The 15,825-nt window shown below is 37.7% G+C and overlaps 1 protein-coding gene across 1 annotated transcript; it reads left to right on the top strand.

Annotated features, from left to right (window-relative positions):
- The first annotated feature begins 1,494 nt into the window (after positions 1-1,494).
- LOC108665873 (ornithine aminotransferase, mitochondrial) lies at positions 1,495-14,287 on the top strand. Its single transcript, XM_018152681.2, has 10 exons — positions 1,495-1,575; positions 4,071-4,227; positions 5,562-5,674; positions 6,108-6,332; positions 6,935-7,158; positions 8,637-8,730; positions 9,744-9,847; positions 11,153-11,299; positions 12,297-12,456; positions 13,401-14,287. Exons 2-10 carry the CDS (start codon positions 4,124-4,126, stop codon positions 13,571-13,573), a joined length of 1,344 nt encoding a protein of 447 aa, XP_018008170.1. The 5' UTR covers positions 1,495-1,575; positions 4,071-4,123; the 3' UTR covers positions 13,574-14,287.
- The last annotated feature ends 1,538 nt before the right edge of the window (positions 14,288-15,825 follow it).

Raw genomic sequence — 15,825 nt, 5'->3', positions numbered from 1 at the left:
CCAGTCAACCAATCCGTCATGGGAATGACGGGTTTGTTTACGTTTCTCGATATACGTGACGTAACAAAAAAGCTGAACTGAAACACGGAACGGGTCGCCTGCCGAAGACCACCACTGCCCTGGATGTAATGGACCATCATGATTCCTGCCTTCCGGAACGTAGCCTTCAACACTTCAAGCCGTTCGTATCTAGGCCGTGGGTCGAACCAGCCCTCGGTCGAACGGTCACTTGTCGAAGGACGATAAATTTTGTAACAGAACTATGCTATCTGAAACCTAACCTCAGATGCGGTGAACGCAAAATTACGTAATTTAACGATGCACGGAAGTCAGATTCGATCCGCGGCCTGGTGGTGCACGGCAGGTGGTGGTCAAGGCCGGAGGAGGACAAAGTCGAGTGATGCACGGCTGATTGGTATAGGTCCGGAGAGATCTAAGGCGTTCGATTCAGGGCTTGTTGGCGCACAAAATTGGTGGTGCACGGCTGCGCTCCCGACGGAACTTCTCGTGGCTCAACCTTATATAGTTCAACCATGATGCTGCCCACTACAGTTGGAAAACATGCATGACGAGTTTCTTTCAAGCGTAGACTACGCTGGAATAAGGATCGTGATAAGCCTCTCGAACATTCCCATGATAATCTCCGTCCACTTGTTCAAACTAATACTCACAGGCTTGCATGTACTCAAAGATCCCGCCCATTCGTCTTTTTTAGGTTTGTCAAACGTCTCGTAAAAGACGTTCACAAACGCTCAGACTTGTATGTCAAACTAGGCATGACATGAAAGACTGACGATAAGTTTGAACGAGTGGACGGGGCCTCAGAAAGTTACATAAGCCATGGTTGAACAATATTCTACTATTTCAACCATGACATAAACGCTTAAGTAGTGATTAGTTCAAATTCAAGCAGAGTTACATCACAGACTGAATTCCACTTCGCTTGACGTGTAAATTTAACACTGATTAATGCAGTATGTGCCCTGAGAAAAATTGTTGTAATATGAAGCATGGACGCTTATTACCATTTACAGTATATTTATATCATTCATTGTCATTGGCCTCAGGTTAGACATGTTATGTGCGCAACGAAAATCAGTAAACACGAATTTGGATCAAATATATCTTTATATCTCATCCAATGAATGATTGCGCAATAACTTTTATTACGTTCAACAATGATCAACGGTGATCTATGCAGCAGTAATCATGACTATTTAGAACTTACGTAGTCGTGGCTCTGATGGTCATCATACAACTTGCGATCTTCCGAGTACTCACAATCATTATATCTCATTGCGTTCAGTGCGTTGAATATAAGGCCTTTTACGAATATTAAGCCTAATACTTTGACTGTTGAACATATAGTTTTTATCTTGATAGTTACAAAAATATACGATATTTCTATAATGGAACTTGCGACGTTCACAACAATATCGAGTTGTCGTCTGACTCCTAACCGTATAAATATAGCAGTGGTGTGTTGAAGTTGAACGTTGCCGTCAGTGAGGTTTCCGTGGCCGTCGTGTTAGCTGTGTCTGTGCGTGTCGTCGTTGTACTGCTTGAGCAGATCAGGTAAAAAATTTTTCCCTTAAAGGTTGTCTGTGACAGCGGGTGGTTAGGTTACCAATTACCTCCTTCTAAACCGACTGTTAGTTTGTGCCAATAAATTTCCAGTTTAATTTAAGGTATACAAGAAATTAGTGTCAGAATTACAATAATAAAGGAGAACAAATTTTAATTACGTTATGGAGAAGGTCTGTTTGAAACCAATATGCATCATTGTTTTGATGCGTAAATAACGGAATCACACATTCACACGTCGTTATGCATCACCTATGTCACCGTTGAACTTCGTCCGTAAAAGTTTAATGTTTGCTTAATGATTTATCTTAAGCTTGATATGAATCCGATAGTCAACGACAGTGGCCGACTAAAACAAAAAAAAAAAAACTTTTATACGTTTATTGGACATCGTTCATGGTACTTTTATAATTTTATCTGATCGCAAACAGAATGAAATTGAATTAATTAGGGGGTTTCCTTATACCTGAATGTCATTCATGCCGTAGTAAATGCAATTTTCAGGTTTATCTACCCAAATCATCACTTAAACGACTGTAGTGATCTTGTATGGCTTCCTCTGTCTTTGCATAAGACGAGTTTAGCCTATACGCTTCTGGTAGAACTCAATTTGAATTGGAAAATTAAGCACCTGAATGTGAATGAACAGCACAAGAACGGAAAGCTAAGTTCTCGCCTTGTTAGTTAGGCCTTCCAATAGCCTTACTCCAAACTCACAACTATTACTACGGTACGTATTAGTCAGAACCTAAAATAATCGATGCGTAGCTACGCTCACTGCAGACTATGAGGCTCACGATACGTTCAAAATTCTTGAATCACCTAATAGACCAGCACCTAGACAAAGGCAACAATTGTTGAACATATCTCATGTGATTTGATAAATTTAGTCCTTGAAGTTGAATTACAAGTGTTTTTCCTGCCGTTGACAACAGTAGGCTGCGAGCGGCGGCATCAGACGCAGCAAGAACCGGTCTCGCGTACGCGGGGCCCCCAACTCCAAGCGCCGAAGCTGCAATGCTGAGGCCGCTTTTTTCTGCCCAAGCATGATTTTCAATGCTCAAATGCCACTGATAGGTTTTATTTACATAAAACTGATAACGATGTACTTATTCACACAAATTCTACTCATTTTCTTCCCAGCTTGTCTGAATCTACCAAAAGAAGAAACAAAATCATATACTTGCTGACTTCAAATTATGTCATGGTCTCATGGATCTTAGATAATAGATCATAATTTCTGCTGCATTTTCAGTATTGATATGAAAATGAGGCATATAGTGATGGCCATGATATCAGTGTCACTACATCCCATTCTCTAGCTAATTGGACCTTAGTTAATTTATTTAATCAAGTTACCTGACTGTCTGACTGGACCCTAGACTAATGCAAGCAATAGGCAAGAAGTTAGAAACCGCATTCACGTGATAAAATTATCGATAATTTTATTCGTATTGTGGGACGGTCGAATAAGCTTTTTATGACACTTTGATTTAAATGCGGGGTTGACAGGTCACTGCAAATAGAAGTTATCATGTTATAGCAGGAAACAAAACTACGATTAGCCTTTACCAAATTTTTTCGGCAAACCTTACTCTTCTTGTATATCAAAGGGGTACACACTAGCGATGGGTTTCAGTTTCTTGAATAGTTTTTATTCTTCCAAAAAGTTCACCTTTATTACCTAAATGAAATTCCGAAACAAAGTAACATTTTGTTCAAACAGAAGTAAACTGATGCAGTGATCTCCTCAGGAAGCACTGACTAACTTGTGAAGGAATTAAAATGGAAATAACTGGATCTCATAAAATTCTCGTAAAGAATTGAGCAAACATGCGAACAAACTTTGAACTAAATATCAACAGCAGCCAACAAAGCGAACTAGTTTCTAGTGCGCAAATGTTGCACAACAGTGTCATTGTTTGCAAACAATTGCGCAGCACAACCGCTGAGTGACCGTGCTGCATTGCATGAGGTCTGCATTCGCGCTCTCTTTGACATGCGATGTTTTATATTAACGAATACTAAATGTTTTTTTTCTTATTTCGATAGCTCAGACTGTGACCAGTTCCAGACTTAGTCCGTCTATTCCGGTTATTAAGTCTTCTTTGTTTTCTGCAGCTGAATCTCCCTCGAAAGTCTTACTCTTCTTGTCTTTAGAAATTCATCTACTCTCTTGACACACTTACTGTCTTAATTAACCTACTCGCTATCGATACTCACCTGCTGTTTTACCGTACTCGCTGTCTCTACTCACGCACTTACTTTCTGTCTTCATTTACGACTGACTTAATAACCTGTCTGCCATTCCTTGCCTACTGTCTTCACTCACCATTAACTTCACTTACTTTCTAATTTCACTCACTTGCTTTCTTCACGTTTTCGCTGTCATTCCTTACCTTACTGTCTTAACTTGCACAAAACGCGAAATTTTCTAATTTCGTCTGTACTAATGTTAACGATAAATTTTCAACGCTCTTCAACAGGCTCATAGTGCACATACAAATCGTAAGTGTAACAAATAACAAGAAATTACGCGATGGCATCCGTGAGCAAGGCGATGACGTCATCACGACGCCTGGTGCAGGCAGCGAGACTCGGCGTGCGTGGCGCGCAGACTGCGCCTCAGACAGCAGCGCCAGGGTGAGTTGAAAATGATGATGAAAATTGTCAATCTTATAATTAATAATGACACTCTAATATCATCAATAAATTTAAATCAAGTTTATAAAAAAGTGAACTTCACTTTCGAATTTGTAAAAAGTTTTTCATAAAATTGCTAATCTACGTGCACTCTTGCGAAATCGATGTAAATTTTTCTCATATTTCTTGTTGATTAGATTACTTTCAATCTATCTACAAAAAAAACTTTGATAGATTTTTCAATTTATTATGAAAAGGTCACGCATTCCGAAAAAAGTTAATCCACAAATTAATTTCCGTTAGTTATTTTATTCCTTAAAAAATTACAAATTTTCCATCTAATATTTTTTCTCAATTAGAGTAATTGACGTTTCCTATATGAACAAATGAATTGCCTAACTAATTATCATCGCACATAAAACAGGATAAAAAATCGTTACCTACCAAATAAAATTTACGTGGTTCTAAACTGTTCGATGTTTAGCTATAAATGCTTCTAAATATTATTTCATTGCCTGTTCGGCGAATTTTCACAATTTTTCCTCAATCGAGCGCTTGTTTTTTAAAAGGCTCATTTTGTTTTGTTGTGTTGAAATAAATTACCTGGAGATTGTGGGAATAATTGAAGCATGATTTGTATTCTTGATCGATTTCATGGTTGGCGTCTAAGTAGCCGAGATTTAGTAATAATAATAATATGTTCTGCCAGTTGTTTTCCTTAATGATAACCAGTTTTATAGCTGAAGAAGTGTTATTTTTACGGTCCAATCACACATTTTCTTAGTGTTCTGAATCAATTTTTTTCTCGGCTATTTTATTTTCCTGTGGTTTGCCTCGAAATTAAAAATTTGTTTAAAATATTATTGAAATATTTGTTATCATCACACTATCACTGTTCTAAATAAACGGTCAAACCAGCGTTTTAGTGGGCGGCCGTCCCGTGATGGTTCGTTTTTCAAATGTAAACCTTAGAAAAAACCTGCGACATGCGGTTTTATTTCACGTTGCGGCCGACCACTAAAACGGTGTTCCGACCGTTTTTTGCCGTTTTCGCGCATTTTCTCATTAATGGATAAATGTATTATTGTGCTCGCCGTGTCCGTCTATCCGTCCGTCTGTTCGTCCGTGACTTCACGTTTTCGTCGACGTGAAAATGCGCTTCTGTCACTCACTGCAGTAAGTACTGAGTTGTATTTTTTCACCGTTATAGCGCATTTTCTCATCTATGAAAAAATGCGCTATTGTGCTCGTCATGTCCGTCCGTGATCTCACGTCACGGACGGACGAGAAAATACGCTCTCTGTCACTCAAACAACATCTAATTTTTTTAACAGTATTTCGGCCCCGCTTGCACCCTCGCCCGCGACAGCCGCACTCATCAAACAAGAGGAGAAGTTCGGGGCGCACAACTATAAGCCGCTGCCTGTCGCAATCAAGCGAGCGCAAGGTCTTTGATTGGTTATATTTGGTTTTATGTACGACTATACATTAGTCATTACCATAAAGTTCATTAAAAAATGTTTATACTGTGAGTTAGGGATAAACGCTTCCATCATGGTTAATGCAGAACTTTAATCATGATTAAGAAAACAAATCTTGCCGAATTGTATTCAATAGTATACTTGAACTAGATTCTTATGGAGCTTAATTAACCCATGATTTGAAGTTGAAATATTTTCCTATGTTGAAATTTTTTCTTATGTTGGAATATTTTCTATCATTGAAATATTTTCTATCGTTGAAATATTTTCTAACGTTGAAATATTTTCTTACATTGAAATATTCCCTTATGTTGAAATATTTTCTTACTTTGAAATATTTAACTATGTTAAAGTATTATATTGTGACGCACCATTTCCTCATGAGATGTTATGAACCAGGCGTATTCATGTGGGACGTAGACAACAAGCGATACTACGACTTCCTAAGCGCGTACTCAGCTGTGAACCAAGGCCACTGCCACCCCAGGATCGTGAAGGCCCTCACGGAACAGGCCGCAACTCTGTGCCTCACATCGCGGGCCTTCCACAACGATGTTCTCGCGCACTACGAGAAATTTGTCACCGAGTTACTGGGCTACGATAAACTTCTGCCCATGAATACAGGTGAATTTATCATGCAGTGTATGGATCTTGAGAGTTGAGAATATTGTTCCCATGAATACAGGTGAATTTTCATGCAGTGTAAGGATCTTGAGAGTTGAGAATATTGTTCCCATGAATACAGGTGAATTTATCATGCAGTGTATGGATCTTGAGAGTCGAGAATATTGTTCCCATGAATACAGGTGAATTTATCATGCAGCGTATGGATCTTGAGAGAGTTGAGAATATTGGTCCCATGAATACAGGTGAATTTATCATGCAGCGTATGGATCTTGAGAGAGTTGAGAATATTGTTCCCATGAATACAGGTGAATTATTATGCAGTGTATGGATCTTGAGAGTCGAGAATATTGTTCCCATGAATACAGGTGAATTTTCATGCAGTGAGTGTTCCTTATGAATATTGTTCCAATAAATGCAGGTTAACTCAAAAGATTTGTCAAATCAAGGTTCGTAAAAAGTATATCGTGTCACACTGATTTCTAATCAAAATGGCGATTAATAGCCATATGTTACGAAGTCGTTGGAATACGCATTACTTTCAACAGGTGAAATTTAACCTAAAATAGGTATCAAAAGTGTGAAAGATTCCATGATTGCAGGTGTGGAGGCATGCGAGACTTCAATAAAGCTCGCCAGGAAATGGGCTTACAAAGTCAAAGGTGTTCCTGAGAACCAAGCGAAGATCATCTTCGCTGAGAATAATTTCTGGGGGCGTTCTCTGGCCGCCGTGTCAGCCTCAACTGACCCCACGGCTTACCGTGACTACGGTCCCTTCTTGCCGGGCTTCAAGACCATCCCTTATGATGACTTGCCGGCTCTCGAGGTAAATTATTCTTCGAAACCATTCATTATTGGAATCAATTTATTTTCGAAACGAATGATTTATATAAACACATTACTAACAATTAACGAAACTATGGGCTGTTTGCCGGACTTCAAGACCATCGCTTACGATGACTTGCAGGCTCTCGAGGTAAATTATTCTTCGAAACCATTTATTCTTGGAATCAATTTATTTCGAAACCAATCATTTAAATATATACATTACTAACAATTTACAAGACTGTGAGTGTGGGCTGTTCTTTCCGGGCTTCAACACCATAACATACCTTCTTCTAAACCATTCATTCTTCTAAAGAAATTTATAAATCTTTGAAATGAACAAGAATAAAAAAAAAGAATTAAATGTCAGGTATACTTTCATTGAAGCATTAATTGCAACAAAATTTTGCTGAATTTGCTAACTATGTACTTGGCTTTCAAGTTTTTGGTTAATATGCAATTTAACCTAGCTAATTATATAATTGCTTAAAAATGTCCCACGAAAAGCCTCATTAGAAATTGTTCATTGTAAGTTTCTCATTATAATTTAAGTTCTATGACCGATGGCCTTTGTTGTAGCATTGCTTGTAGTGCGCATTAGTTGGATAGCAACTCGACGGCCGCCATTGGCCTGTTGCCCTCCAAACCTGATTGCCTGACCAGTTTTTTATGTTGCTCTCATTGTTACGCACCAATAAATACGCTATAAGTTATATTGTTGGAATAAGTTTTTTTTCTTTTTTTTTTTACTGTTTTCTTGCCGTATTGTTCCGTTTTTTTAACAATTTTTTTCACTTTGTTGCCATATTGTTTTTTGGCCACTAATTTTTTTTTCATCACTCTACGTTTTATTGAAAACAATTTTTTCCGTCTTATTACCGTATTGTAACGGAGTATTTTTTCGCTAATATTTTCAAGTGTGCGTAAAATCGTCTGGATTTGCAAGGCTGCTACAATTTTTTATTTTTCTTACAGTATTGTTATAGTAAAGCGATACGATAAGCAAACGCTATAAAAAATACCTAACCCGACCAAACCTAATCGAACGTATGGTCTTTGGTAATTATTAACGTATAATCCTTGATAATTATTAACGTATGAAATTTTGGTATGATCCTTAATATTTAATAACATAAGGTCAATAATAATTATTTACGTATGGTCCTTGATCCTTGACAGAGCAGGTATTTTAATTCTGTGATTAATTATTATTTCTGTGTTGTTTTTTCAATCCTTGATTATTGAACCCCTTATGTTGAAAAATTCTTGGGTGCCGATCAATCAGTAAATCGTAATCATTCAACGAAAAATTTAATCAAAATACGTTTATCGAATCTCTTCGAATTCTATTTCATATTGAATTATCAAATGTTCACCAGAATTACTTTCATGTTATTGAGCTGAAGCAGAACAGAGCAACTTTCGAATATATGATTCCTACAATTTCATTGTAAAATGAATTTCTTACTTTTTTTAAAGGCTGAGTTGAAAGATCCGAACGTGGCGGCCTTCATGGTCGAGCCGATACAAGGGGAGGCGGGTGTGGTGGTGCCTTCAGACGGCTACTTGGCGGGTGAGTGAAGGCCATGGTCGAGCCGGTACAGGGAGAGGCGGGTGTGGTGGTGCCTTCAGACGGCTACTTGGCGGGTGAATGAAAAGGAAGAAGTCCAATAACGCAAACTCTTCTTCATTTAAATACGTTGGTGCGACAGAATTTCCTCGATCAGGCCAAGATTTTTTGTTGTACGCTAGTTAGTATTCACTTATATTAAGGTTTTTTTTAAGGAGCGGTGATCTTATGCCTTGGCAATTCTTTTTCGAGGAACGATCCTCTATACAACTGATGAATTGAACTCTGAATTATAAATGGGATCCTTACCAGAACTACTTCAATATTCTTCCAACCGCTTTCAAAGAATGCGAATTAGTTTAGCTGCGTTTTAGTAGTTGTAGTTTTATTTTGTTTTATATTTTTTAGTAGTTTTATTTTGATTTATAATAATTTTAGCTATGAGTCGAACTATAGTTTAAATGTTTAATACCGTCGATATTACGGTTTCATATTTAAGCTTAAATGTCCGGTATTAAACAAAATGATTTTTTGGCAAGAGGTCTACCCAATTATTTCAAAGATACCTAATGAGATTCGCTAATTTTATTACCGTACACCGCGGTTTACTCAATCCTTGAATGAATAAATATTTAAATTATTATAAGCGTCCCTTATTTTCCAGGCTGTTACCACAAGCTATTCAATTAGTTCAATGACGCATCAGTTTAAGAGTCCCAAATTTTACAGGCGTTCGCTGCAAGCTACTCAAGCATTTCAATGATGATACATTATTTTAATTATCAGTGATTATTTAGATTGATGTTGCAGGCGTGCGCAGTCTGTGCACTAAGTACAACGCACTCTTTATCGCTGATGAAGTTGAACGATACATTATTTTAATTATCAGTAATTATTTAGATTGATGTTGCAGGCGTGCGCAGTCTGTGCACTAAGTACAGCGCACTCTTTATTGCTGATGAAGTTGAACGATACATTATTTTAATTATCAATAATTATTTACATTGATGTTGCAGGCGTGCGCAGTCTGTGCACTAAGTACAACGCACTCTTTATTGCTGATGAAGTGCAGTCTGGCCTGGGACGCGCCGGCGCCCGACTCTGCGTGGACAATTCTAAGGTCAGTGACACTTCTTAGCTGGGTGATATATACTATAATAGGGAACATATGGGGTAAATAAAGTAATATGGGGTAAAAAGCGTCACTGTTGTGCTGGGTGATATATACCACGGGGAAAATATGGGGTGAAAATAAAGTAATATGGGGTAAAAAGCGTCACTATTGAGCTGGGTGATATGTGGCACGGGTTACATAGGGGGTAAATAAAGTAATATGGGGTAAAAAGCGACATGGGGTAAAAAATGATATGGGTAAAAAGCGACACTGCTGAGATGGCTGCTATATACAACGGGTAACATAGGGGGTAAATATAGTAATATGGGGTAAAAAGCGACATGGGGTGAAAAAATGATGAGGGGGTAAAAAGCGACACTCCTCAGCTGGGTGATATGTAGCACGGGTAACATATGGGGTAAATAAAGTATTGTGGGGTAAAAAGCGACATGGGGTAAAAAATTATATGGGTAAAAAGCGACACTGCTGAGATGGCTGCTATATGCAACGGGTAACATAGGGGGTAAATATAGTAATATGGGGGTAAAAAGCGACACTGCTGAGCTAGGTTCTATATACCATGGGTAACATATGAACGAGTGCACATATTGGATCTATAATTCTGAAACTGTATCTTCCTTTTAATAATTAACTGATATGTTAAGAACTATGAAATACTTAGCTGGATCGACCTTGAATAAATGAACGACCATTCCTATAGTTCTACTCTGTTGCTTAGCATTTGAGAATTTCAAGCATCGCGCATGAAGAATTGCGCAATTTCGTAATATTTATCTATCATCTGAATCAGATAACTTTTCGTGACGAGTGAGAAATAGGAATTAATTGTATTTTTGGATAGATTGATAATTAAATGCTATAAAAATACATAACCCATTTTGGCTCGTTTCGTTATATGAATCAAATATCGAGTTGAATTGTGTCCATCGTTTTCTATTGAAAATCAGACATCGTGACATCGATGCACGTTGAGCGGACTGGATATCTTTCGTTGTGCGTCATGACGGCTCAAAATATTGCCTCATGCCAAGAAAAAGTATTGTATAAATTATCAATATGAAACATGTGATGGAGAAATGAATAAAATTGAAATTCATTACAGCGGAATTAGCGAGCTATTATATCTATCATCTGGACCAGCCAATTCTTATTTGTGATGAGTGAGTTATGAATTTAAAGATATTTTGTGATGATTGAGTTACGAATTAGTAATATTTTTTCACGATTGGGTTACGAAGTAGTGATATATTTATTACCTGATTGCCACAATCTAAGGGAAGGATGTCTCAGGTGCGACCAGACTTGGTGACGCTGGGGAAGGCGCTGTCAGGGGGTGTGTACCCAGTCTCTGCCGTCGTGGGGGATGATGAGGTTATGACGACCATCAGACCTGGGGAACACGGCTCTACTTATGGCGGCAACCCCATTGCCTGCAAGGTGGGAAATTGTTTTTATTATTACCGTTTTTGGACGCCATTAGGGGAGTTATATACAAACAGCCCCGTTGCCTGCAAGGTGGGGAATAGCTTTTATTATTACTGTGTTTTTAGATGCGGAGGATGTTATATGTACAACAGTACAAGCACTTAGCCTGCATGGCTATGACTTATTTGAACTATTTCGGTCCCTTGGATCTATTTGAGTTGTTATTTCATCACTGCCTCGAGGTCAGATATTATTTTGAACATGGTTATTTTTATACCCCAATGGAGGAGTTATATTCAGAAAACATCACCGTCTGAAAGATGGAAATTTAATCTAATTATAATTTTATATCCGTGAGAGATGACAACATCGCATACAAGATGAAAAATTTCTTAAATTCTTACACCCACCACGACTGTTCCACTGTGGAACATTGTTTCATATGTGTACAATTGCTGCCTAAAAGTGGCACATTAATGTTTGAAATTACCTATATTTCATTTAATCACGATACTATATAGAATTATATAAAATTCAACTTATGTAGCTGGAAAATTTGAACGCATACCCCAGAACCTGGCCACCATAAGGCTTCTCAAAGACGCAGATGTGCTGTTATAAAACGAGTGATTTTTTCCGTCTCACATGTTTTTGACGTTGTTTACATGAAACGAGTGATTTTTTCCCCGTCCCACATGTTTTGTGACGTTGTTTACATTAAACGAGTGATTTTTTCCGTCCCACGTGTTTTGTGACGTTGTTTACATAAAACGTGTGAATTTTTTTTTCGTCTTACATGTTTTGTGACGTTGTTTACATAAAACGAGTGATTTCTTCCCCGTCCCACATGTTTTGTGACGTTGTTTACATTAAACGAGTGATTTTTTCCGTCCCACGTGTTTTGTGACGTTGTTTACATTAAACGAGTGATTTTTTCCGTCCCACATGTTTTGTGACGTTCACATAAAACGAGTAATTTATTTTTTTTTGTGACGTTTAATGTGTCCAGGTGGGCATCGAAGCACTGAGAGTACTGGAGGAAGAAAAGCTTGCTGAAAATGCTGTCAGGACCGGAGCGCTGTTGAGGGACGAACTCAAGAAACTGTCGCCTGAAGTGATCAAAATTGTTAGAGGAGTTGGGCAGTTTAACGCCATAGTTATCGACGCAAGTAAGTTTGCTATACGCTAACATTGCTAATTATTAATATGTGACGTCATAAATATATATGACGTAGTAACATGACCACATTGTATGGTAATTTAGGAGTGTAATTTATTTATCTATGAAGAGGGCTTGATTTTTCAAGACTACTAACCAGATTCATTTTTCTTTCATGAACCAATGTGCGTTGTAGAAAATATTCCATTTTTGTTAAAGCGAATTACGCAGTAGAATCATTTTGCTTGCCTCTATAAATATCATGTTTTTGTGAAAAGTATTAGAAAAGCTCGGGTTTACATAGCCTTTCTCAACAGAATATGAAGTCGGGCCTGTTTACTCTTGCCATTATACTAGGATATGGAATATGTTTCAGTAGATCGAAGTTCTCATCTTCAGAATATGACGCAATGCTTCTTTGCTTGGTGCTCGGAATACTAGGAAAAAAATGTTTCATTTAAATATTTCTCTGTATAATATTAATCAATTTATGTTTGTTGTGTGCTCGAACTGGGATATGTCCATTTTAATGAAAGACAATCTGTAGTATAACGTCGCTTTGTTTTCGTTTTCAAACTGGGAACGTCTTGGTATTCAAAATCCAGTTTAACAAAGGACAATTTGTATTATGACTTCGCTTCTGTTTGTTTTCGTTCCTAAACTGAAAACGTCTTGGTATTCAAAATCCAGTTTAACAAAGGACAATCTGTATTATGACTTCGCTTCTGTTTGTTTTCGTTCCTAAACTGGAAACGTCTTGGTATTCAAAATCCAGTTTAACAAAGGACAATCTGTATTATGACTTCGCTTCTGTTTGTTTTCGTTCCTAAACTGGAAACGTCTTGGTATTCAAAATCCAGTTTAAAAAAGGACAATCTGTATTATGACATCGCTTCTGTTTGTTTTCGTTCTTAAACTGAAAACGTCTTGGTATTTAAATTTTTTTATTTGCAGAATACGATGCGATGGATGTTTGCCTGCGCCTGCGAGACCGCGGGCTGCTCGCTAAGCCGACGCACGGCGACAAGATAAGGTTCACGCCCCCGCTGGTCATCTCGGAGGAACAGATCATGGACTGCGTGGGCATCATCAAGTCCGTGGTGGAGGACCTCCTTAGGGTCAAATAATCATGCAGGATTAGGTTGATGATTGGTAAATTCATTGCAAGATTAATCAGGAAATGCTAGAGATAGTTCGTGAAATTATCGTAAAGATTGATATTCGGTTCATTCTGCTTATCACTGTATGAGTTATCAGGAAAAGCTAGGGATAGTTCGTGAAATTATCGTAAAGATTGATATTCGGTTCGTTCTGCTCAACACTACATAAAATGCGTGGGATAGTTCGTGAAATAATTACGAAGATTTAATTTCGAGAAATTAGTGAGACTTGACCTGAGAAGCGACGATCTTTTTACCCTTATGTGGGTCATCCTGACCCAGTTTTAGCCGGCATAACGGCGTATCATTGCTCCGTCTGTTCCGTGCTTGTGTTAGGCAGTAAGTTACTATTTGGAAAATATTACCCATGCATTTCTTCTGAGCTTGATATTATATTCTTTCTCATCTCACATTCGTTATTACAGTGATTCTAATGAAAGTCTCGATGGGCATCGAATATGCCATGATAATTTTAAAATATAATTAATATTCTAAGGCAAACTTTTATGCACGAACCTAAAACCATTCAAGCAACAAATGTTTTAAGAATCATTCCTGAACTTTGTAAATTTAACTCTTGTTCGCTTCCCTGCAATCCGCTTATTACTATTTAATTTATGAATCGGTTTACTTATAAAGTATCTTTTATGTGCTTATTTTACAGATGGTTCAGAAATGTCAGACAATATTATTAACCTCTTTTTAATAGGTCTCAGTCGTATTACTCATAAATATTTTGTCGTTGCGGTTCATCTCTTCAGGTATCATATGAAATCAAGGTAACGTACCATAAAGGCAGTCAGTAACTCTATTTACTATACCTTGGCGTACAAATATCCTACAAGTCCTGTAAGGCTGTGAAGAGAATTCTATGCAAACCTGGTTCACAAACGAGTTTTCGGTTGGTGTAAACATCATCCCGCGCCAAACAGGGCTCGCAAACACTTTAAGAATATTGACGATAAATCAAGGACTACTACACACAGGACATGCATAGCCTATGTCCAGCCTCTGCTAGCAGAGGCGATCGCCTACACTATGAAAATGCTGGTGTTTTAAAGTCTATGGTTCTGACCAAGGACTACTACACACATTGTAATACTATTGTATGAAACAATTATGGGCATATCATTTGTTGATGCCACTAAAACAACAGCATTTCCATAGTGTAGGCGATCGCCTCTGCTAGCAGAGGCTGGACATAGGCTATGCATGTCCTGTGTGTAGTAGTCCTTGCGATAAATTCATTTCAATGAATACCGGATCGTCACGAATGATCTGCGTGCTCTGTGTTTGTTGCAGTTCCAGTGTAAGCGGTATATTCAGGCGATAATTTTTGTCGAAGTATTTGAGGGGATAAATTTTTAGTGTTATTCAACCTATATACCATAAAATATTTAATACACTTCCAATGAACATGCATGTGCATTCCAAAGTCACTGGGCAAATTTGTCTCGATTTCCTTGGGAACTTTCAGATCTTTCCCGATGAATACCCGGGTAATAGTTGTTTCTACGCTTTAATTTAGCAACATATGTTGATGATTAGTTTATAGTTCATATGTTAAATGATTTGTGCGGCATGTAAAATATGACAAAAAGGTTGAAAAGTTTTGAATACCTTGTACCGACCGAACATATATTAACCGAGTATAAATGACGCCATAGCTTTTGCCACACATTAACTGAACAAAGATACATATAACTCTAAAACAAAGATTCATGCAACTTTCACTTGTTTTTTGACCTAACTATAGAATCATCACGTTTAAAAAGTATTGAGAACGTAATTGCCATACTTGCGAACGATGGCGATTGCTTGAGAACAACTGGTCGTACGCAAGCGGGAGTGTATAAACGGGAATCAACTGTGTATGTTTGCGAATTATTTTCAACGCTATCTTTAATTAAGGGGGGTTCGCGAATGTGATTTGACATGCTTTTCCGCATTTAAAAGTTTCCTCGTAAAAGTAATGTACGAGCTAAAGTGTGATGTTGGACAAAGCTGGCCTCACTAATGCACTCCTTTTGTTGTGGTTTATGCGGCTATAGTAAACACTATACTTTCACAATTTTTTTGATCATTTGATCGGACTTTATTTGGACAATGTATTGTGCTCTGACAATGGTCAATGTTGCAGTTATGGTTCATAAATCCATTAAAATGACTCAATCTTTTTATTGTCGGGTACTCAATTCTACAATTGATGCTCCCAGCAT

Source organism: Hyalella azteca, unplaced genomic scaffold, assembly GCF_000764305.2.
Source record: "Hyalella azteca isolate HAZT.00-mixed unplaced genomic scaffold, Hazt_2.0.2 contig4313, whole genome shotgun sequence".
NCBI classification, from domain to species: Eukaryota; Metazoa; Arthropoda; class Malacostraca; order Amphipoda; family Hyalellidae; genus Hyalella; species Hyalella azteca.
The sequence above is the reverse complement of the archived record's forward strand: the minus strand, read 5'-3'. Positions and strand labels throughout refer to the sequence as shown.